The 23,966-nt window shown below is 49.6% G+C and overlaps 1 protein-coding gene across 6 annotated transcripts in view; it reads left to right on the top strand.

The window, feature by feature from the left end:
* Positions 1-23,966, top strand: part of vwde (von Willebrand factor D and EGF domains) — a 456,813-nt gene that overhangs the window by 109,083 nt on the left and 323,764 nt on the right. Inside the window, exon 1 of one of the 6 annotated variants that reach the window (XM_072509125.1) lies at positions 5,660-5,750. The exons of the other annotated variants lie outside the window; for them this stretch is intronic. Within the exon in view, the coding sequence (XP_072365226.1) occupies positions 5,684-5,750 (67 nt within the window). The 5' untranslated portion in view covers positions 5,660-5,683. Of the gene's footprint in view, positions 1-5,659; positions 5,751-23,966 lie in introns of those variants that run through there. 6 annotated transcript variants of the gene reach the window in all.

Genomic DNA, 23,966 nt, shown 5'->3' with positions numbered 1-23,966 from the left:
ACCACCCGCACATAGTACCGCAGGCCTTGGACATCTTGACTCATGGCTGAAACCTTCACACAAATCCTCCATAACTGACGCCACCCATGTGGTGTTGACCTGGGTGACACAGGTGGTCGGAACCCCTTCCTGCCCCAGCAGGCGGCTGGACTCCTCCAACTGCACCTGTCGACGCTGGGATGGTTGCTGACACCCCCACATGTAGTCCCCAGCTCTGAGCCTGCATCTCCAACATTGATGGGACCGTCTTTTCCATAAGCGAGATCTGTCTGGATTGCAGCACGTCCCAAAGATCAGACCGTGTTCCGACCGTCCGCCCCCTCGGGGGTTCCCACCTCCACCTGATGTACCGCAGCATGTGTGTGGTGCTCATCAGACTGTGCCCCAGCAGCCTCTTCATTAACATGCCCAATCAAGGTAAATGTCCCTGGTGTGGGGGAGTGTGCCGGTGGTGGGAGGGTGGAGGGTGCCACAAATGCCATAGGGTCAGAAGTGGCTCACTTGCTTCCCCGATGCTGTCGCCTCAGCGACTGTCTGCTCTCCAGGCCCATCGACCAGGTCCAACGCCTTCTGCTCTGTGGTGGTAAGTGGCCACAGGCCCAGCAGAACCTCCCCAGTCTTCTCTCTCTCTCCCAGCTGTTGTGGGACACTTTCTCCTGAGGGGGGGGGGGGGGGGTCTGGTAATGGCGGTGAGGCCCATAGTGCTCACATCATCTGACACCTGCGCCCAGGCCCAGTTTGTATTTGTGAGTGGCACTCTCCTTCCCAACCCACATCCTCTGCTCCACCACATCCAACAATGTCCAGCTTTGCATCTGCGAATCTCGGAGCCGTTCTTCGGGGTGGCATTCTAATTAGTGTGTGTGGGGAGTGGGGTGCTTATTTGAGGCTGCAGCCTGTTGGGCTCTCCAGTGCTAATCCCGGCCCCAGCGATTCAGACTCTGGGGCGCGATTCTCCGCCCCCCCACCGGGTCGGAGAATCGCTGGGGGCCGGTGTGAATCCCGCCCCCGCCGTGTCGCGAATTCTCCGCCACCGGAGATTCGGCGGGTGCGGGAATCGCGCGGCGCCGGTCGGCGGGAATCCCCTGGTGATTCTCTGGTCCGCGATGGGCCGAAGTCCCGCCGCTGTCATTGAACCATCTTTGGGACGACGGGGCACGGCGGCGCGGGCGGGCTCCGGGGTCCTGGGGGGGGGGGCGCGGGGTGATCTGGCCCCGGGGGTGCCCCCACGGTGGCCTGGCCCGCGATCGGGGCCCACCGATCTGCGGGCGGGCCTGTGCCGTGGGGGCACTCTTTTCCTTCCGCCTTCGCCATGGTCTCCACCATGGCGGAGGCGGAAGAGACCCCATTCACTGCGCATGCGCGGGGATGCCGTGAGCGGCCGCTGACGCTCCCGCGCATGCGCCACCCGGCAAAGTCAGTTTCGCGCCAGCTGGCGGGGCGGAAATCAGTCCGGCGCGGGCCTAGCCCCTCAAGGTGAGGGCTCAGCCGCTCAAGATGCGGAGACTGCCGCACCTTTGGGGCGGCGCGCTGCCGGACTGATTCGCGCCGTTTTTGGCACCGGTCGGCGGACTTCGCGCCGATATCGGAGAATCCCGCCCCTGGTGTTCGTTCGAATTGAACGAGTTCCATGTGGCGCTGATTCTGGCCCATTAACGTGTCCTGAATCGCTTCGGGACCTGTACCGCCTTCATCAATGTAGAATTCTCAAAATTCAGTCCCGGCGTCTCTCAAACAGAGAATCCGGACCAGAATATTTTTTAACAGATTTGACTTGTAAATCTTCATGCTCAGAAACAGTAGGTGTACTCGTACAAAGAACACAAAATGGTAGTATACAGGTATAGCAATTAAGAAAGCAAATTACATGTTGGCCTTTATTTCAAGGGGATTAATGATGAGATCAGGAGAAATAATAATAATCTTTATTCTCACACATAGGCTTACATTAACACTGCAATGAAGTTACCGTGAAAAGCCCCTAGTCGCCACATTCCAGCGCCTGTTCAGGTACATAATGGGAGAATTCAGAATACCCAATTCACCTAACAGCATGGGCGCGATTCTCTGCTCCCGCGCCGGTTGGGAGAATCGCCTGAGTCGCCAAATTTTCCCGCGATGCTGGCCGACGCCCTCCCGCGATTCTCCCAAGCGGCGAGAACGGCCCCATCGAATTCCGCGCGGCGCAGGCCGGAGAATCGCCCAAGACACCCAAAATGGCGATTTTCCGGCACCCCTACTATTCTCAGGCCCGGGTGGGCCGAGCGGCCAGCCCAAAACGGCGGGTTCCTCCCGGCGTTGTCCACACCTGGTCGCTGCCGGCGGGAACAGCGCGGGAACGCTGGGGGGGGGGGCGGCCTGCGGGGGGATCCTGCACCGGGGGGGGCCTCAAATGGGGTCTGGCCCGCGATCGGTGCCCACCGATCGTCGGGCTGGCCTCTCTGAAGGAGGACCTCCTTTCTTCCGCAGCCCCGCAAGATCCGTCTGACATCTTCTTGCGGGGCGGACTCGGAGAGGACGGCAACCACGCATGCGCGGGTTGGCGCCAGTTATGCGGCGCCGGCCGCGCATGTATGCGGCACCGCCTTTATGCGGCGCCAAGGCCTGGCGCGTGTAAATGACGCGGCGCCGCTCCTAGCCCATTATCGGGCCCTGAATCGATCGGGATAGGGGCCATTTCGCGCAGTCGTGAATCTCGACGGCGTTCACGGCGCGAACACTCTGCATCCATTTCAGAGAATCCCGCCCCATGTGTTTCGGGACTTGTGGGAGGAAACCAGAACACCCGGAGGAAATCCATGGAGACAAGGGGAGAACATGCAGACTCCACACAGACAGTGACCCAAGCCGGGAATCGAACCTGGGACCCTGGAGCTGTGAAGAAACAGTGCTACCCACTGTGCTACCATGCTGTAGGAGCAGAAGTAGGTGATTCGACCCATCAAGACTGCTCTGCCATTCAATAACATCATGGCTCATTTGAATGTGTCCTTCATTGCATTTCCTGCCTGTCGTCCATTCCCCTCAATTCTATTGTTGATCAAAAATTTGTCGAACTCACTCTTGAATATATTCAATGACCCAGCCTCCACTGCTCTCCGGGGAAGAGAATTCCAAAAACCAACAACCTTCGGAGAGAAAAAAGATCCTCCTTGTCTCCGAGTTAAATGGAGGAGCCCATATTTATAAAATGTGCCCCTAGTTCCACATTCCTCCCTGAGATCCTCTCAGCATCTACCCTGTTAATCCCCGCCAGAATATACATGTTTCAATAAGATCACCTTCTTCTTAACTCAACGATTATAGCCCCAACCTGCTTAACCTTTCTTCCTAAAACAACCCCTTCATCCCAAGATTCAGCCAAGTGATCTTTCTCTAAACTGTTTTCAGTGCAAATATATCCCTCCTCAAACGAGGAGACCAAAGCTGCATACAGTACTTAAGGCGTGGTTTCACCAATGTCGTGTCAACTGCAGCAAGACTTTCCTAGTTCATTCTCTACTACCTCCCACACCTCCCGCAATGAAGTCCAACTTAGTTGCTGTTCCTGCATACTAACGTTTTGTGATACATAAAGGACACCCAGATCTTTTTGCATTGCAGTCTCTCTCCATTTAAATAATATTCTGCTTTTCTATTCTTCCTGCCCAACTGGACAACCTCACACTTTCTGACATTATACTTCATCGACCAATTTTTTTTGCCTACCCACTTAATTTATCTATATCTATAATGGTGGAGTAGAATCCGCAGATTGTGGGTGGGAGGACAGAGTCCCATAGCACGAAGATTAGCCGGATGACGAGCTGTCTCACTCGACACAGGGCTAAATCACTGGCTTTGAAAGCAGATCAAGGCAGGCCAGCAGCACGGTTCAATTCCCGTACCAGCCTCCCCGAACAGGCTTCGGAATGTGGCGACTAGGAGCTTTTCACAGTAATTTCATTGAAGCCTACTTGTGACAAGCTATTTTCATTTAATTTCATTTTCATTTCATTTCATATGCAGATTTGCCAGAAAGTTATTCCGCCCACAATGGGCGGGATTCTCATCATGTCTTGCGAGATCACATTAATTCTCACGAGGCGTGGCGAGCCGGGTAGATCCCGGAAGTGGGATCGCCCGGCATCTACCGGTCGTGTTGCACCGTGCTGCTTTTGTATGTTTCACATCTGCTCCTATTATTTTCTTACTGAGCAAGGCCTCGACTACAAATTTTCTGTTTCCCCGCCCCTGCACACTGAATTGTGCTACTGTGAGTGAAATATCTTTTCTATGATCATTATTTTTTCAGTTTAAATTTTACATAGGAGTTCCTGAAGTAAATTCACCAGTTGTGCATATTCTTTGGCTAGGTTGGGTGGAGCCATTTTACCAGCTGCCTGTTGCCATCAATGAGAGACCTAAACTTTTTTAGTTTGCTTGGCTGGCTGTCAGTACTGAACAAATTGTGACAGCCAGTTAGGGTGGCAAATCCGTGAATGGGGTGTGCCTGGTTGTGGGGAGATAATCTTGTGGAATCACAGACTGACCGCACATTGGAATTCTTTTTGGGGCCAGAAGGAGCAAGGTCAGTCGAAAAACCTTTTCAAAGAAGTTTCATGAGCAGCCTGAAATACAGTCTTTAAGGATCACTGTTTTGCCCTTACCGTGATCACCACTACATCAGGGTCATACATACAGCGTAGGGAACCAATTTAAATATTTTAATGAAGTTACAGTTGGTTACGAGTGGAAGTTTTGTGCATCTATTTCAAGGCACACTCAAAAATGTAATCTAATAGCAGGTGAAAAACCGAGCAATAGGCAGATAAAAATCACCCCCACCCCCATATCTTTCGTTTATATTGGCTACATACCAGACACATTAAGGGCGTGATTCCCCAGAAAGATTTTTTATTGTGGTAGCGAGTGGGACTGCCGCGATCATCCCAGCGCTCAGCCCGGCGAGATCGGGAATGCTATTCAATGTTAATTGCTCCACTGAACGAGGCCCCACAGGCTTCTCACTGCAAATTAAGGCTTGCCAACAGATCCGCCAGGACTGCGCCCACTAACCCCCACTAACAAGGTCCAGCAACTCTTAAATAGCTCATGCACAGCCAACCCCATTCAGCTCGCAGCCATGGCATCGAGAAGACCGGTCCCAAGATTTGGAGATGTAAACCTGGGGAGGCTCCCAGATGCAGTGGAGGCCAGGAGGGATGTACTGTTCCCCCGAGGATCCCGGAGGGTGAGCCACAGGGCAGCCAGTGTCACCTGGGAGGAAGTGACAGTGGCCATCAGCTCAGGAGGTGTGACCAGGAGGACTGGCCTCCAGTGGCGGAAGACGGTCAACGACCTACAACCGGACAGCACTGGTGAGTTGACATCTCTCTCCCTCCCCCCCCGCCCCCACTGAGACCTTCCTGCCCCCACACGAGTATCCAAGAGGGCACCAAATCCCCCCCTTCACCCCCCTCTTCCTTCAATCCCCAACCGTTCCTTCATGACACCCCCCCCCCCCAAACCACTGTGAATGTGGCTAATTGTGCCCTCTTTGTGTCTCCGCAGGAGAAGCTCTGCCACAATCTCCAGGAGGAGGCCCAGACTGGCGGAGGGGAGTCGGACTTAAGAATCCTCACCATCTTTGAGGAACGGGTCCTGGAGGTTACATGAGAGACCGAGGACAGAGCGGTCACCAATGCGGAGTTCAGCGCATGCCGCAGAGGTGAAGATCCACCAGGCGCCACCCGGAAGACCTGCCACATGTGAGTTGTTCTTACCATACACACTGACCCATCCCTCCCATTCTCCCACAGGTCCTCCAGCGTGGCCCCCTCCCACAATACCACCTCAGAGGATAGCTCCGATGATGCCACGATCGACGCGTCACAGCTGTTATCCCCACCCTCCACCAGTGCAGAGACACACACCTCGGTGGGCAACATAAGTGGTCAGGCTTCTCGGGCACAATCTGGTGAGCACCACACAACTGCTAATGTACATCAGCTGGAGGCAATAACACCCAGGCAAGACAGCAGTCGGAGGTCTGCTGGATCCCAGGACCCAGCTGGGTCCCAGCCAGAATCTGAGCCAATGGAACATGTTATCCTGGGGCTGATGGAGACGTTAAGGAGCTGACCAGGATATTCAGAGACACTCCAACAGGTCCATAGCCAATTGGAGGACTCCCAGAGGCTACGGAGTGACAGGAGATGTCGCTGATAATGCGTGGCACCGAGGCCAAAACTGCTCGGGTAGTGACTGCAGTGGAGAGCCCGGTGCAGCATGAGTGAAGGTGTCCAAGGTGTCACACAGTTGGTGATGGCCATGGTTGAGGCCCTCAGCAGTCAGTCCGACACGCTGGTGGACATGACCCAGTACCAGGTTGACCTTGATGAGGTGTTGCGGGACATGCCCTGCTCTCAGATGGGAATGGCCGAGGTGCTGTGGAGCTTGTCCCAGTCACAGGTGGGCATTGCCAATGCACTGCAGTGCATGGCTTAATCACTGAGGAGCATTACCAAGGGCATCAACACCATGGTGCAGACATCAGGGAGCTGCCAGGGCTGGCAGCGCCAGATGATACAGGGGCAGCCAGGGCTCAAACAAGCTGCGTCTCCATCCCAAGGTGATCCCCAAGGCCCTATGGGCACCGAGCAGGAGGAGAGGGCTGATGCACTATCAATTACGATGAGACGAGAGTAGAATGTAATCGAGGCTTTATTACACAGAGATGTGTGGTCTTCTACAGCAGCTTATGAAATGGCTCAGCGAGCACACACATTTATACTCTGCCTACTGGGCAGAGCTAGCAGGCTGGGATCTACCCCCGTTCCTGTAGTACAGGGGCCTTACCGTAATACCCATATATACAATATAATACAACATTCACCCCCTGTTAAAAATTACTACCACATTCACCCCCTGTTAAAAATGAGTCCAGCGGGGGTGGTGGAAAACTATATACATACAGATTGGTTTCAAAATTACAGAGAAGGTTACAAATTTAGACGATCGGGCGCCTTGATCTGTCGTTGAGAGCGCCGCAGTGCTGGTGGTGACTCAGGCGTCGGCTTGGTCTTCGGTGACTCCGGGAGCGCATCAAAATCCTCTTCATCCCCAGGTGGGAGCAAGGGGATTGGATTGGATTGGATTGGATTTGTTTATTGTCACGTGTACCGAGGTACAGTGAAAAGTATTTTTCTGCGAGCAGCTCAACAGATCATTAAGTACATGAGAAGAAAAGGGAATAAAAGAAAATACATAATAGGGCAACACAACATATACAATGTAACTACATAAGCACTGGCATCGGATGAAGCATACAGGGTGTAGTGTAAATGAAATCAGTCTATAAGAGGGTCATTTAGGAGTCTGGCAACAGTGGGGAAGAAGCTGTTTTTGAGTCTGTTCGTGCGTGTTCTCAGACTTCTTTATCTCCTGGATTGTCCTGGAGCGGGGGCTGCGGTGGGGTGCCCCGGGGGAGGGGAGGGTGGCGCCGGGGCAGGGGGGAGTGGGTGTGGGGACCCAGCTGGTGCCAGATCCCTGAGGGAGACTGTGTCTTGGCGGCCGTCGGGGTACGCTACGTAGGCGTACTGTGGGTTCGCATGGAGTAGCTGTACTCTCTCAACCAACAGATCTGCATTGTGGAGCCGCACGTTCTTGCGGAGGAGAAAGGGTCCTGGAGCTGCCAGCCACGTTGGGAGCATAACCCCAGAGGTGGACATCCTGGGGAAGGCAAAGAGATGTTCATGTAGGGTTTTCGTTGGTCGCGGTGCACAGGAGCGACCGAATGGAGTGAAGTGCGTCGGGGAGGACCTCCTGCCAGCGGGAGGCCGGGAGATTTCTGGACCGTAGGGCCAGCTGGACAGCCCTCCAGACCGTCCCATTCTCCCTCTCCACCTGCCCGTTACCCCTGAGGTTGTAGCTGGTCATCCTGCTAGAGGCAATGCCCCTGTTGAGCAGGTACTGGCGCAGCTCCTCGCTCATAAATGAGGATCCCCGGTTGCTGTGGACGTAGGCGGGGAAATCGAACAGAACAAAGATGGTGTTGAGGGCTTTGATGACTGTGGCAGACGTCATATCATGGCATGGGACGGCGAAGGGAAATCGGGAATACTCGTCGACCACATTAAGAAAGTACGTGTTGCGGTCGGTGGAGGGGAAGGACACTTTGAAGTCCACGCTGAGGCATTCAAAGGGGCGGGAGGCCTTCACCAGGCACGCACAGTCTGGCCGGTAGAAGTGCGGTTTACACTCCACGCAGACCTGGCAGTCTCTGGTGATAGCCCTAACTTCCTCGATGGAGTAGGGCAGATTGCGGGCCTTAATGAAGTGGTAAAAGCAGGTGACTCCCGGGTGACAGAGATCGTTGTGCAGGGTCCGGGGTGGGTACACTTGTGCGCTGACACATGTACCTCGGGACAGGGCATTGGGGGACTCGTTGAGCTTACCGGGACGATACAAAATCTCGTAATTGTAGGTGGAGAGCTCGATCCTCCATTCAAGATTTTATCATTTTTGATCTTACCCCGCTGTGTGTTATTGAACATAAAGGCAACCGACCATTGGTCAGTGAAGAGAGTGAATCTCCTGCCGGCCAGGTAATGCCTCCAATGTTGCACAGCTTCAACGGTCGCTTAGGCCTCCTTTTCGACGGAGGAGTGCCGAATTTCGGAGGCATGGAGGTTGCGGGAAAAGAATGCCACGGGCCTGCCTGCCTGGTTGAGGGTGGCGGCCAGAGCGACATCTGATGCCCTGCTCTCGACTTGGAAGGGGAGCGTCTCGTCGACCGTGTGCATCGTGGCCTTGGCGATGTCGGCCTTGATACGGTTGAAGGCCTGGTGAGCCTCGGCTGTCAGTGGGAAAGCGGTGGATTGAATGATTGGGCGGGCCTTGTCCGCATAGTTTGGGACCCACTGGCCGTAATGCGAAAAGAACCGCAGGTATCGTTTGAGGGCCTTGGGGCAGTGGGGGAGGGGGAGTTCCATGAGAGGGCGCATGCGATCGGGGTCGGGCCCTAGAACTTCGTTCTGAACCACATAGCAGAGGATGGCTAATCGGTTCATGCTGAACACACACTTCTCTCCTTGTTGTAAGTTAGGTTGAGGAGTGTGGCGGTTTGTAGAAATTTGGAAAGGTTAGCGTCGTGGTCCTGCTGGTCATGGCCGCAGATGGTGACGTTGTCCAGGTACGGGAAAGTGGCCCGCAGCTCGTACCGGTCAACCATTCGGTCCATCTCCCGTTGGAAGACCGTTGGTGACGCCGAAGGAACTCTAAGGAAGTGATAAAGACGGCCGTCTGCTTCAAACGTAGAGTATGGGCGGTCCGCCTTACGGATGGGGAGCTGGTGGTAGGCAGATTTCAGGTCCACTGTCGAGAAGACCCGGTACTGTGCAATCCGATTGACCATATCAGATATGCATGGGAGGGGGTACGCATCGAGCTGCGTGTACCAATTGAAGGTCTGACCATCCTGTTTTTCTCCCCGGTTTTCACCACTACCACTTGGGCTCTCCAGCGGCTGTTGCTGGCCTCGATGATACCTTCCCGCAGCAGCTGCTGGACCTCAGACCTGATGAAGGTCCTGTCCTGGGCGCTGTACCGTCTGTTCCTGGTGGCGATGGGTTTGCAATCTGGGGTGAGGTTTGGAAACAGGGAAGGCGGGTCGACCTTAAGGACAGCACGGTAGCATTGTGGATAGCACAATTGCTTCACAGCTCCAGGGTCCCAGGTTCGATTCCGGCTTGGGTCACTGTCTGTGCGGAGTCTGCACATCCTCCCCGTGTGTGCGTGGGTTTCCTCTGGGTGCTCCGGTTTCCTCCCACAGTCCAAAGATGTGCAGGTTAGGTGGATTGGCCTTGATAAATTGCCCGTAGTGTCCAAAATTACCCTTAGTGTTGGGTGGGGTTACTGGGTTATGGGGATAGGGTGGAAGTGTTGACCTTGGGTAGGGTGCTCTTTCCAAGAGCCGGTGCAGACTCGATGGGCCGAATGGCCTCCTTCTGCACTGTAAATTCCATGATAATTCTATGATAATTCTATGATTAAGGGTCGCGAGGCCGCAAACAGTAAGGGGTGGTAGGGTTACGGTCAGGGTTAGGCTCTAGTGGTTGCACTGGAAGTCCAGGCCGAGTAGCAAGGCAGCGCAGAGGTTGGGGAGGACGTAGAGCCGGAAGCCGCTGAACACTACGCCCTGGACTGTGAGGCTGGCGATGCAGTGCCCCCGGATCGCCACAAAGTGGGATCCGGAGGCCAGGGAGATTCTTTGGTTATCGGGGTGTACCGCAAGGGAGCAGCACCTTACCGTATCGGGGTAGATGAAGCTCTCAGTGCTCCCGGAGTCCAGAAGGCAGGATATCTCGTGACCTTCACCTTTGTCGAAGCGATCGCGATGTTGTGCGGTCGAGACTGGACGATTGTGACCGAGGCGAGACACTCAGCGCCCTTGTGGTAGTCACCACTGTTGTATTATATTGTATATATGGGTATTACGGTAAGGCCCCTGTACTACAGGTATGGGGGTAGAACCCTGCCTGCTGGCTCCGCCCCCCTCCACCCCCCTTCCCCACAGGCCGCCTCCTGACCTTGCGCGCAGAGTTCCAGCCGACTCTGCCTTTCATCCAGGGCCGAGAATCGGCGGCCCGACCGTGTAGAGCGGCCCGCGACCGGCGCCGCGCCAAATGCATGCCGGCGTCGGGTCGGCGTGGCCTGGTTGCGGAGATTCTCTGGCCCGGCCCCGGGCTGGGAGAATCCCACTCCTGTACTTTGGAATCAGGGGAAATAGACCAGTGTCACGTCTTGATCAAATATTTTGAATGGGAATCACTACAGCAAAAGAGGTAGAAAAATAGAAGAGCTTGTAAAAAAAAAACTTCAGTCTGTGAAGAACAAAGCCTAACAAAAAAACATAAGCCTGTGAAAACTGTGTTCCTGCATTTCTAAAGAAGCTGACACATCACAAAATTGGCACTAAATACCCACTCATTCAACTCAAACTTTATTGTCCATTCGAAAATTCATTATGGATAGAGAAATCTCATGTTGTCACAGTGCAGTACCACCTAAGGTCTTAGTTATTAAGAGATAACAATTAATTTGGAAAATGTATTATTCATGAGCATTGAGGGTGAAATTGATCCACCAGAAACCCACAGATTACCAATATTCTCAGTGGCACAAGTACATCTAATTTCTCCAGACAGATTGCTTGCCTTTTCCTCAGTTAATGGACCATCACAATGCTATGGTGGATTGAAGGTTTGGGCAGGTCAAAGCAGACCGTGCAGCACAGCATGAATTAGAAGACATCAGGTAAAGTGCTGAATTCAAATTATTTCACCAACAGATGGAATGCAGATCCTCAAACTTGCCACCATGTTATATTATTTGCTCCTTTAGTGTGCAACTACAGCAGGAGTCACTGGAATACAAAGAGTATGCAATCAATACATAGGTTCTTGGAACAAAGACTGAGTGAATCAGAGAAATAGGCAATAAAAATAAAGATTGTACTTGGGTATTGAGGGACTGCATTGGATCAATACATTAAGGTTTGTTGGTGCCTTTAACATTCTCTCCAGCCAGGTACTCCATGGGCCCAGTGTTGGTGTTGGCATTAAGGATGTGGGGGCAGTGCAGGCAGCATTTGGGGCTGGAGGGTGCCTGGATGTGGGTGCCGATCTGTAATAACCATAGGTTTGCACCAGCAGGGCTGGATGCGAGGTTTAGAGGGGGGGTAGGGAAGGAGCGCTTTGGCAACTTGTATATAGGGGGCAAATTCACGGGGTTGGAGGACCTGGAGAATGTGTATGGGTTGCCCAGCGGGAATGGCTTTAGGTACCTGCAAGTTTGGGACTTTGTAAGGAGAGAGGCGTTGACCTTCCCTGGTCTGCCGCCCCTGGGGTTTCAGGACAAGGTGCTGTCGAAGGACGAAATAGGGGAGGGGAAGGTGTCAGATGTCTATAAGGAGTTGATGGGTGCGAGACCTGGTGCGGGATATTAAACCTAAATGCGAGGAGGAGTTGAGAACGGAAGTGGGGGCTGAGACGTGGCCTGAGGCCTTGCGGAGGGTGAATGCGTCGTTGTCATGTGCGAGGGTAAGCCTCATCCAGTTTAAAGTGGTATAAAGGTCTCATATGACGGTGGTGAGGCCGAACAGGTTCTTTGCGGGGGTAGAGGATAGGTGTGGGCGGTGTGCGGGGGGGCCTGCGAATCGTGTCCACATTTTCTGGGCGTGTCCAGAAGTGAAGAGGTAATTGGCAGGGGTTCTTGGATGTGATGTCCGAGGAGCTGGGTATGGTGGTGGTTCCAAGTGCGGAGGTGGCGATATTTGGTGTGTTGGAAGATCCGGTTGTGCAGGGGGTGAGGGAGGCCGATGTTTTGGCCTTTGCCTCCCTGATAGCCTGGAGATGGATTTTGCTAGGGTGACAGGACTTGGACCGGGAGTGTAGGTGAGCGACCTGGCAGAATTCCTGAGGCTGGAAAAGGCCATGTTCACTTTGAGGGGGTCGGCAGAAGGGTGCACCCGGAGGTGAAAGCCGTTTATTGATTTATTTAAGGAAGTTTGAGGGGTCAGCAAGGGGAGAGGGGGGTGGGGGGGTTGGGGAGGATAAGGGGGTTAAAATGGGGAAGGTGGGATGTGAGGTGGGATTGGCATCAGGGGAGCAGGTGGAATGTGGTTATTTATTAAATTGTTTTGTTCTTCTGATTCTTTTTGTACCTGTGCAAATGCCTTGACTAAAAATATTTTCAAAAGAAAACACATCAGGGTTGGTGGCTGAAGATCGGAAGGTCCCTTGCGAGATAAGGATCTGCCTGGAAGATGAATTCAAACTAAAGGTTAACCTCCAGATCTATGGGATAGAGCTGCTAACATACTGGCAATGACAAGATTAGTCTTCTAACCAATTTGTTGCATGTTACTTAAACAAAGTCCAGGAGTGCGGCTTTTTAGACATTGAATTGTCAAACAGATTTTGGAACTGGTCATCATGTCTGCCCCAATCATGGCCTTTCAAAAAGACCTACTTGGGGTACAGCATCGATGAATTGCTTAGCATTGGAAGGAAATTGTCATAATATCCACTCATGTATATAATGAGATGCAGACAGGCAGTGATTGACACACAGGATAACCAATGAACACACACAACACATAACAACCAATCACCAGACAGGACACCACCACTATAAAGCACACAGGGCATTAAGACTCTCCGTCTCTCTACAGGACACAGCTACTTAGATAGTAAGGGTGCACAAGCCAGTGAGCACTATCACCATGAGGTAGAGTGTTAGTCTGGTCAAGCCAGTAGGAGGTTATCAGTTAGATTGATAAGAGTGTCAACTCACAGCAGATTATGTACGGCAATCAGGCAGTTCAATAAAACAGTGTTGGACCATCTCCTGTGTCAGAAGCCTGTTTCTATTTTCACTGCATCCAGTTGCAGTCAACGTTGAGCCAACTTACGTAACACATCAGAAACCTGAAGACATTGTGGCTAAGTGCCAACAATTACAAGCACTGGAGACAATTACAACAACTGTTATGGAGCCAAGGCTCAGAAATATGCCTAGCCTTGTGGTAAATGTGGCCTGAAGCATGCAATTCATAATTATCTGGTGTACCAGAACCTGTGCGAAGCATGTGGCATGTGTGGACTTTGGGCAAGGCAGTACAGGAGGTAATGCATCTAAAAATGGTCACAAGCTGCATGGAGTAGAAAAGCTCGCAAGGCAGAGTGGCAACCGCACAAAGAAATATCAACAAGTGAATCTCACTGGAAAATCCCTTTAGGATACAGAAGGTAACCATGCTCATTCCCCCTCCGCAAAAACGACCTCGAGGTGGAAAGGAAGTGCCTCAGTTCCCAGCCTGGTATGTCTCACAATCCTGTTCAGTGGGCCGACGTTCAAGAAATTTGGACTGCTTTTTACTCTTTCAACATCTTCTGCTTCAAATATTTACCTGATCAATATTTAACATTGGATGAATACTTAAATATACTTATTGCGGCAATTATACTACATAATGTTTTAATGGAAACTATGTACTATAATTTGCCTGAGAAGATACTTGATTCACATTTAACTGAGGGGCTGAGTGCGTTCAGGGTGCATTTAAACATATATAGAGTCCTGTGTTTCATGATTGAAGACTGATGCATGGCCAGCAGAATCATCGGGATGGGAATGAGCTAACACATAAAAACAGGCATGGGTATCTACGTAGGTCGTTGACCCATTCGATTAATTGATCATAAATTTGTGCAGCCAGTTGTTTAAAAATTGCTGCCCGCAATTTTTGTTGGCTGCACACATCAGCAGGGAGTCCAATACTGCAAGTGGCTGATACTGCTTAAAGGTAGACTGCACCACTTAAAGGGAAGCACATAGTGGCTACAAGAAGCTGTAGAAGTAATTTGAAAACTGATCCTGTGCTCTGATATTTTGAGCAATAGCTAAACACATAGAGCTTGCATCAAGGTTACCAGACACTGCACAGAAAGATTTGGTGGGAGAGGAGGAAAGATGTTCTGTATCCACAGGGGGGCAGATGTTCCTGTCGTGAAAGAAATAGCAGTGGATGTCAAAGCTCCTATTTTTGCTCCCAGAACGTAAATGCAGTGTAGAGAGAGGTTTAATGATCTGTCATGAACTGTCACAGGCAGTGAGTTCATCTTCAAATTACATATCCTACAATTACACCAATAACTTCATCTACTACTCAATTCATTACACCCCATCAGCTATTTACCAACAATCTGTATCATTCAGTATTGAATCGTGACAGTAATATGGTGACAAAATACACCTAATAATACACTCAAACACAACAATATTGGAAGTTTCACATTCACAATGCAAAGCTTACACACACTAACAGATATTCAATCCTGGCAGTCATATCACCCAAACATATTACAAGGCACTGACTGACAAACTAGACCATTCTTGCAAGAGAGCATGACACATAACCTTTTTCCCAGGGTAGAGGGGTCAATTACTAGGGGGCATAGGTTTAAGGTGCGAGGGGCAAGGTTTAGAGGTGATGTACGAGGCAAGTTTTTTACACAGAGGGTAGTGGGTACCTGGAACTTGCTGCCGCAGGAGGTGGTGGAATCAAGGACGATAGTAACGTTTAAGGGGCATCTTGACAAATATATGAATAGGATGGGAATAGAGGGATACGGACCCCGGATTTTTAGTTTAGACGGGCAGCATGGCCGGCGCAGGCCTGGAGGGCCGAATGGCCTGTTCCTGTACTGTACTTTTCTTTGGTTAACTAAGACAGCAGTAAAGAGATGGAAAAGGATGCATTTGTCTTTATGTTTTAACCCCCATGGAAGGAACAATGTTGGTCATCATAGGAAAGGACAGGGGGCATCACTGATGGTCACTGGTTGTGCTGAAGGAACTGATAATGAGCATATCAACATAGCTAATTACCCTTTATCCCCTAATTTCCCCCTTTCCCTGTTTTAAGCTCATCCCTTAATCTCTTCAACAAATAGCAGAGATTTCTTACTTGGCTGCTTGCCTCAGCAATTTATTTTTCATTTTAGATAATTGAGAATTGAAACCTGCTCGTTCAATGGAGGAAGAGGAAGCAGAAAGTGAAGATGAAGAGAAACCGTCATTTGATTTTACATTGGCAGCTCAGATACTGGCATTGAGTGTATTTTACAGCCTTGGATAGAGGAGGGATTTGCAAGCGATGAGACACCTTGCAAAAGATAGGGGCACAGTGGAGTGGAATGGTAGCACTAGATAATTGGGATACGTGAGAGGTCTGCTACAGAGGACATAGATGAGCACTTTGATAGACCAGGCTACAGAAGAAGGTTGATATGAGTGCTCAACCAAATGCTTAGTGCATTGAGAAGCTTGCAGTCATTGTCAAGGTGCATGGAGGAGTTCAGCATCAATTTGGCTTTACGCCGCCTTTGAAACCCATTCTTTCCAAAATGGAACAGGTGGTCACCTTAATCGGTGGGTCCACCCACCTCCATGAATTGTTACCTTTCAACAGGATTATGCCAGTGCACCCCTGGTTGTTCACCACATTCTGTCCTCTCAAAATTTGAGCTAATTCAAAATTCTGCTGCCCATGTCCTTTCTTATACCAACTTTTGTGCATCCATTCTCCATGCTCATTGGATCACATTCGCTTCCGGCCAAGCAAATTAACAATTCTCATCCTTGTTTTAAAACTTACCCCTCCCTTCCTCTGTAAACCTCCTTCAAACTTAACCTCCCTTGCCCCCCCCATATCTTCGCAATCAGCTATTTCTAGCCTCTTGAGCATCCCAGATTTTAATCACTCCACCATTGACAACAGTGCCTTCAACTGCCGAGGCCCAAAAACTCTGGAATTTCCACTTCGGGCTGGATTTTTAGTTTGGGTTTAGGAACCTGATGCCAGGACCCTGTCTGGGTCCTGACCCTGTGAGGTCTCAGCACCTGTGATATGATTTGATTTTCTTATTTAAAGGATCAAATTGGCCCAAGGGAGAGTTCAGTGCCCAAATAGGATTACCGGGAGCAGCCTGGAGGTGGGACACAATAAGCAACCAACCTTGAAAAGGTGCAGAGTGGCTATGACTGGGCTTGCCATTCACTGGAGCAGCAGAAAACGCAGAAGGCCAGTGCTGGCAAGGGCAGGCATCCACGGGCAGCACCAAGGTTCTCCAATGCCTCCCTTGATTCTTTAACCAGAAGTGGTGGGCAGGCAAGAGATATTTCTGCTGGCAATTGGAAAAAGGAACCTGTTCAGAGTCACAAAGAGACACCAATGACTGAAGTCAGCAGCAGAGGAGTGAGTCAAAATAGATTCCGTGACCTGATAAGGTCAGGAAAGGTGAATGATGAGCAACACCTGGTTGACAAGTCTTTAAATCTGTACATATCAGCATGCAGATGAGCGAAACAGATGGAGTGCCCATAGTTCTCTTTAATATTGTCAAAGTATGTGACCAGTTACTGAGAAATTAGCTACCATGACATATGGGGCACAATTGAACAAGGAACATCATGAAACAATGCATCATGTGGATGTTAGGCGAGAATAGATGACAAAGGGCAGAGTACTCATGAATCTCTCTCTCCTCATCATGCAGGAAAACTGAGCAGAAACACAGAATACTACAGTGCAGAAGAGGCCCTTCGGCCCATTGAGTCTGCACCGATGCATGAAAGGCCCTGACCTGCCCACCTGATCCCACTTACCAGCGTTTGGCCCATAGCCTTGAATGTTTAATTTAATTGAATAATCTTTCTTGTCACCAGTAGGCTTACATTAACACTGCAATGAAGTTACTGTGAAAAGCCCCTAGTCGCCACATTCCAGGCCTGTTCGTATACACAGAAGGAGAATTCAGAATGTCCAAATTACCTAACAAGCACGTCTTTCAGGACTTGTGGGAGGAAACCGGAGCACCCGGAGGAAACCCACGCAGACACAGGGGGAACGTGCAGAATCCTCACAGACAGTGGCCCAAGCCGGGAATCGGACCTGGGACCCTGGAGCTATGCCGTGCCAACTACTTTTTAAAGGATGTGAGGCATCCTTCCTCTACCACCCTCCCAGGCATGCATTCCAGACCATCACCATTCTCTGGGTAAAAATGTTTTTCCTCAAATTCCCCCTAAACCTCCCACCCCTCACTTTGAACTTGTCCCCTCAGAGCTGACCCTTCAACTAAGGGGATCAGCTGCTCTCTATCCACCCTGTCCATGCCCCTCATAATCTTGTACACCTCATTCAGGTCACCCCTCGGTCGTCTCTGCTCCAGAGAAAACAAACCAACCCTATCCAACCTCTCTTTATAACTTAAATGTTCCATCCCAGGCAACATTCTGGTGAATCGTCTCTGCACTCCCTCCAGTGCAATTACATCCTCCTTATAATATGGCAACCAGAATTGCACACAGCACTCCAGTTGTGGTCTCACAAATTTCCATAGAGCTCCATCATGACCTCCCTGCTTTTGTAATCTATGCCCCGATTGATAAAAGCAAGTGTCCCATATGCCTTTTTCACCACCCTATTAACCTGCCCTTCTGCCTGCAGAGATCTAGAAATCATAGAATCCCTGCCGTGCAGAAGGGGGCCATTCAGCTCATTGAGTCTGTACTGGCCCTTGTTCGGATAAAGCTCCCTACCTCGGCCCAAATCCCAGCTCCTATCCCTGTAACCCCTCCTAACCTTTGGATAATATTAGCATGGCCAATTCATCTAACCTGCACATCCTTGCACTGGGAGGAAACTGGAGCACCCAGAGGAAACCCACGCAGACACGTGGAGAAAGTGCAAGTTTGCTGATGATACAAGATTGCAGAAGTTGCAGATAGTGATGAAGATTGTCAGAGAATACAAGATATAGATAGGCTGCAAAATTGGGCAGAGAAATGGCAGATGGAATTTAACCCAGACAAATACGAGGTGATGCATTTTGGTAGATCCAATTCAGATGGGAGCTATAAAATAAATGGCAGAATCATCAGGAGCATAGAGACACAGAGAGATCCTTAAAAGTGGCAGCACAGGTGGAAATGATGGTAAAGAGAGCATATGGCATGCTTACCTTCATAGGACGGGGTACTAAGTATAAAAGTTCAAAAACTATGTTACAGTTATATAGAACATTGGTTAGGCCACATTTGGAATACTGTGTCCAATTCTGGTCATCATACTACCAGAAGAACATGGAGGCTTTGGAGAGAGTACAGAAAAGGTTTACCAGGATGTTGCCTGGTATGGAGGGTATCAGCTATGAGGAGAGATTGAATAAACTGGGATTGTTCTCCCTAGAGAGACGGAGGCTGAGGGGCGACCTGATATAAATTTATAAAATTATTAGGGGTATGGATAGGGTGAACAGGTGGAGGCATTTTCCCAGGGAGGAATTGGAAATTACAAGGGGGCACAAGTTCAAGGTGAGGGGGGATAGGTTCAGTGGAGATGTGAGGGAGAAGTTTTTTTACACAGAGGGTGGTGGTGGCCTTGAATGCACTGCCAAGTGAGGTGATTGAGCCAGATACGTTAGCGATCTTTAAGACTTATCTGGATAGGCACATGAACAGACGGGGTATAGAAGGATACAGGTGGCTGGTCTCGATAGGACATGTGATCAGCGGAGGCATGGAGGGCCAAAGCGCCTATTCCTGTGCTGAATTGTTCTTTGTTCCACACAGACAGTCACCTGAGGTCAGAATCGAACCTGGGCCCCTGGTGCTGTGAGGCAGCAGTGCTAACCATTGTGCCACCGTGCCACCTATCCATGGACAAAACTCGCCAAGATCCCTTTGTTCTTCGTAACTTCCCAGTGTCAGACCTTTCATAATATATTAAATTATTAAATTACTCCTTCCAAAGTGTATCATCTCACACTTTTCAGGGTTATATTCCATCTGCCACTTATCTGCCCATTTGACCATCCCGTCTATATCTTCCTGTCACCCAAGACACTCAACCTCACTGTTGACCACCCGACCAATCTTTGTGTCATCCGCAAACTTACTTATCCTACCCCCCCAGATAGTCATCTATTTAATTTATATAAATGCCAAACAATAGGGGGCCCAGCACTGAACTCTGTGATACGCCACTGATCACTGGCTTCCAACACTAAAGCAGCCATCTGTCATCACCCTCTGTCACCTACCGCTAAGTTAATTATGAATCCACCTTATCAAATCGCCCTGTATCCCATGTGCATTTTCCTTCTGAATATGTCTCCCATGTGGGACCATGTAGACTACATCAACTGCATTACCCTCATCTATACACTTGGTTACATGCTCAAAAAATTTAATCAAATTTGTTCGGCATGACATCCCTCTGACAAAGCCATGCTGACTATTCCTGATCAAACCTTGCCTCTCCAAGTAGAGATAGATTCTCTCCTTCAGAATCTTTTCCAGTAGTTTCCCAACCATTGATGTGAGACTCACTGATCTATATTTCCCTGGCTTGTCTCAACAACCTTTCTTAAATAGTGGGATCACATTAGCTGTTCTCCAGTCCTCTGGCACCTCCCCTGTGGTTAGAGGGGAAGTAAAAATTTGGATCAAAGCCCTGGCAATCGCCTTCCTCGCCTCCCACAGCATCCTGGGACACAATTCATTCGGACCTGGAAAGTTGTCCACTTTTGAGCCCGCCAATACCTCCAATACCTTGCCACTCACTATGACAATTTGCTCAAGAATCTCACAATCTCTCTCCTCAAGTTCCATAACTACCTCCTCATTTTCTGGGATGAAGACAGATGTGAAATATTCATTCAACACCCTACCAATGTCCTCTGGCTTCATCTGGAGATCCCTTGGTCCTTAATGAGTCTACTTTTTCCCTGATTATCCTCTTCCCATTGATATACTTATATCTTGGGATTTTCCCTACTTTTACCAACCAGAGCTTTCTCATATCCCCTCTTCGCTCTCTTAATTGATTTCTTAAGCGCCATCCTGCACTTTCTGTACTCCACTAATGCCTCTGCAGACTTGCTCCCCTTATACATGTTAAAAGCCTCTCTTTTTCTTCTCATCGTATCATCACAATCACATAACTATCGGGAAATGTCTTGCCAGGCCACAACATTCTGATCCCAATGGAGGAGGCAGTGCTGGCCATCACAAGGGTGCTATCATGTCAGGCAGTGGATGATGGTAAGATGGTATGCTGTGAAGGGCTGGGTCATTGATAGCTCAATCTGGAGGTGCAGAGTATGGGTAATACTCCTGCCCAATGCACTCCAAGGCTCTTTGACTGCTGTCTTCTATTGGGTTAGATGTATTTTCATAGAATTTACAGTGCAGAAGGAGGCCATTCGGCCCATCGAGTCTGCACCGGCTCTTGGAAAGAGCACCCTACCCAAGGTCAACACCTCCACTCTATCCCCATAACCCAGTAACCCCACCCAACACTAAGGGCAATTTTGGACACTAAGGGCAATTTATCATGGCCAATCCACCTAACCTTGCACATCTTTGGACTGTGGGAGGAAACCGGAGCACCCGGAGGAAACCCACGCACACACGGGGAGGATGTGCAGACTTCGCACAGACAGTGACCCAAGCCGGAATCGAACCTGGGACCCTGGAGCTGTGAAGCAATTGTGCTATCCACAATGCTACCGTGCTGCCCGATGAGGTTGAGGCACCTGCTGAGTGACTCAATTTCTCATTATCACCTTCTCATGTTTCCTACAGGGCCAGTTGAGGAGAGGGAGATGAGTGTCCCATTATAGTCATCGCTTGCCTCATTGACTGGTGGAGACTCCACAGAGTTTGCACCAGCACATCATTCGTCTGAATCTTCTGGGAGCACAAAATCATTCAATTCCAGGCCCCAGCAAGATTAGAATGGGGTGTACTGGGTGAGCAGTGGATCGAGCATGAACAGGAAAAGGAGAATCAGCTGCCATCAGACCCCTTCAAAGAAGGGAGGACAGACACAGCCATGCTGCACTCTGCAAACAAACATTGAGCGTCTTCTTGGAGCATCTGAGGCTGATGAGTTCTGGAATCCTGAACTTCCCTGAAACATTGCACATGCATGGGACAAAAATGGAGGCACTCATGCAGTACTGGTGCACCATTAACACTCAAGCTTTTGAGTGCATCAGTTCCTCCATTGGAATAGTGGCCAACATCTTGGAGATCTGCATGCAGTACCACTCTCTGTGCCTACAGGAACAGTATGATGATAAGCACAGAATGAGTGAGACTGTCGCATTGACCACTCGGTGTCATCAATGGCACAGTGATGTTTAGGATGGATGCCAGCTGGTGGCCTGATATATCATGCAAGGTTGCCATGTCAGGACAGAGGGAGTCTGAAAGGCTGATGAGGCCATCATCCCTTGTCTCATCTTTTGTTCCAACTCGAGAACCATCCATGCTGCATGGCCCTGTGATGGAAGCGAAATCTGGGGTCATCTGTTAAAGGAATGAAAGGAAAAGTGAAACTCAAGTGAAACTCAAGTGAAACTTTGCAGTATCAGAGTTGACTTGTTGCCATCCCAGCTGGCAAATAATCATCAGGCCTCGCAGTCTTCCTCCAATGCCTGGGAACCCCTTTCATCCTCGTCTTTGTCGTCTTCTGCTTCATCCTTCTCCTCTTCGTCTTGCTCTGAGGGAGAGTGGCATATCAGATCCTCCACTTCATCCAGCTCCAGACCTCTTCATATAGTCATGGTGTGCAGCAAATGATAGCAGTGCAAGGCACCCAGCCTGACCCTATTGGAGGGCACCACCCGACTTGGCAAGATAACAGAAGTACATCTTCAAGATGCCAATGAATGGATATTTCTGTTTGGAGATGGCGCTGGTTGTAGCGCTTTTTGTCCTGCTGTCGATGGGTATCAGGAGCCACATTCTTGGAGAGCAACCTTCATTGAAGCTTACTTGTGATGATAAGCAATTATTTGCTCCAGAAATGTGTGCCCAAGTGTTAGCTCCCAGCTCTTGTTTAAATCTTTAGTTCTTTTTGATAGGAAATTGGTGGAAAGCAAAGCAAAATTGCATGATTTCAAGGCTTCTTTTTGGCAGCTGGTAATGGCATAATTGGCATGGTATCCAGCCCATGGGATTCCTGCCTAATATCCCAGTAAACAAGACAAGACCCGGACATAAACCAGAGAATAACATTCTCTTTCCAGTTGAATGGAACGCATCATATACTGGTCCTTGTCTTAGGTGTGCAGGACTTATCATATTGTTGTTCAGGCAATAAATCAGAATACAAATTTACTAAAGATGTAAACAAGTAAATTGACAGTAGAATTGCAGTAAATACAAACTTTGTGCTTGTCCTCCTAATCGGAGAAATGAAGACACTTACTTCCTGATACTAATTCTCAACATGCAGACTAATTTTCAATATAAAATTGACTGGTCAACTACAAGCTCTTAAATTTTGACAATCCTTTGCCATAGTTCTATGACTAGCACTTATTTTGTTATTGCTGCAGCTACTGATTTGCTCCTGACCTTCACCTTTGATGTCCTAGTACCCAATGAAACCATCAATCCCTCTCACCCCGGCCGTTCACCTGGTACGTCCCTTGTATCCACTCCCTTAACTCCAAGGAATGCAGACTTGAAAGGATATGGTGGACAACCAGTTTAGCCATCCATTGCCAGATCTGGTGGGACCACTTAAAACACTGTAGGATCCTGCTCTTGCCTTCTAAAACTGCCCACTATTCCAGGATCATCCTGGAATGCAAAGATAGCTCATTGCTTTTCTTCTCCTGCAACCCATCTTCTTTCTTCTTAAACCCTTCTTCCCTAGCTTTTTCTTCCATTCTCACCTTCAACAATAAATGCAAGGAGCCAATGGACACTTTGTCACCATTTGAAACCATCTGATTACCTGCCTCTGCCACGTTCCTTCCTGAACTTGCATCTTTCTCCCGCTTCTCTCCTATCTCACCTAGGACCGTCTCTCAGCTCACGGTGTCGATGAGCCCCATCTCCTGTTTCCTTGACAGTATTCTCAATAAACTACTGATCACCCAACTTGTCCCCCTAGTCTTCAAACTAGCTGATATCACAGCTACTTCTCTTTCTTCAGGTGTTATCCTTCTCTACTTTAAATCTGCTGTCATCATCCCTCTGCTCAAAAGAAGCAAGTCTTGAAGCTACTGTCCGATTTCCAACTTTCCTCTCTTCCTAAAATCGCTTGAATATGTTGTTGCCTCCGAAATCCATTTCTGTCTTTCCCAGAACTCTGTGTTTGAATCCCTCTAAATAGGTTTCTGTCCCAGCTACAGTAAGAAACAGCTCTTTACATTCCATATAGATGTGACAAAGGTGAATTTTCCCTCCTTATCCTTCCTAACCAGTTTGTAGCCCTTGAAATGGTTGGCCACACCATCCTCCTCCACTGTCTTCCAACTGGATGGGGAAAAGCTGTTATCAACAAGTCCAGTTTTCAGTGGAATTTGGAACTGATCCAGTTGAACTATTCGCAA

Source organism: Scyliorhinus torazame, chromosome 6, assembly GCF_047496885.1.
Source record: "Scyliorhinus torazame isolate Kashiwa2021f chromosome 6, sScyTor2.1, whole genome shotgun sequence".
NCBI lineage: Eukaryota > Metazoa > Chordata > Chondrichthyes > Carcharhiniformes > Scyliorhinidae > Scyliorhinus > Scyliorhinus torazame.
Note: the sequence above shows the minus strand (reverse complement) of the source record. Positions and strands in the feature narration are given on the sequence as shown.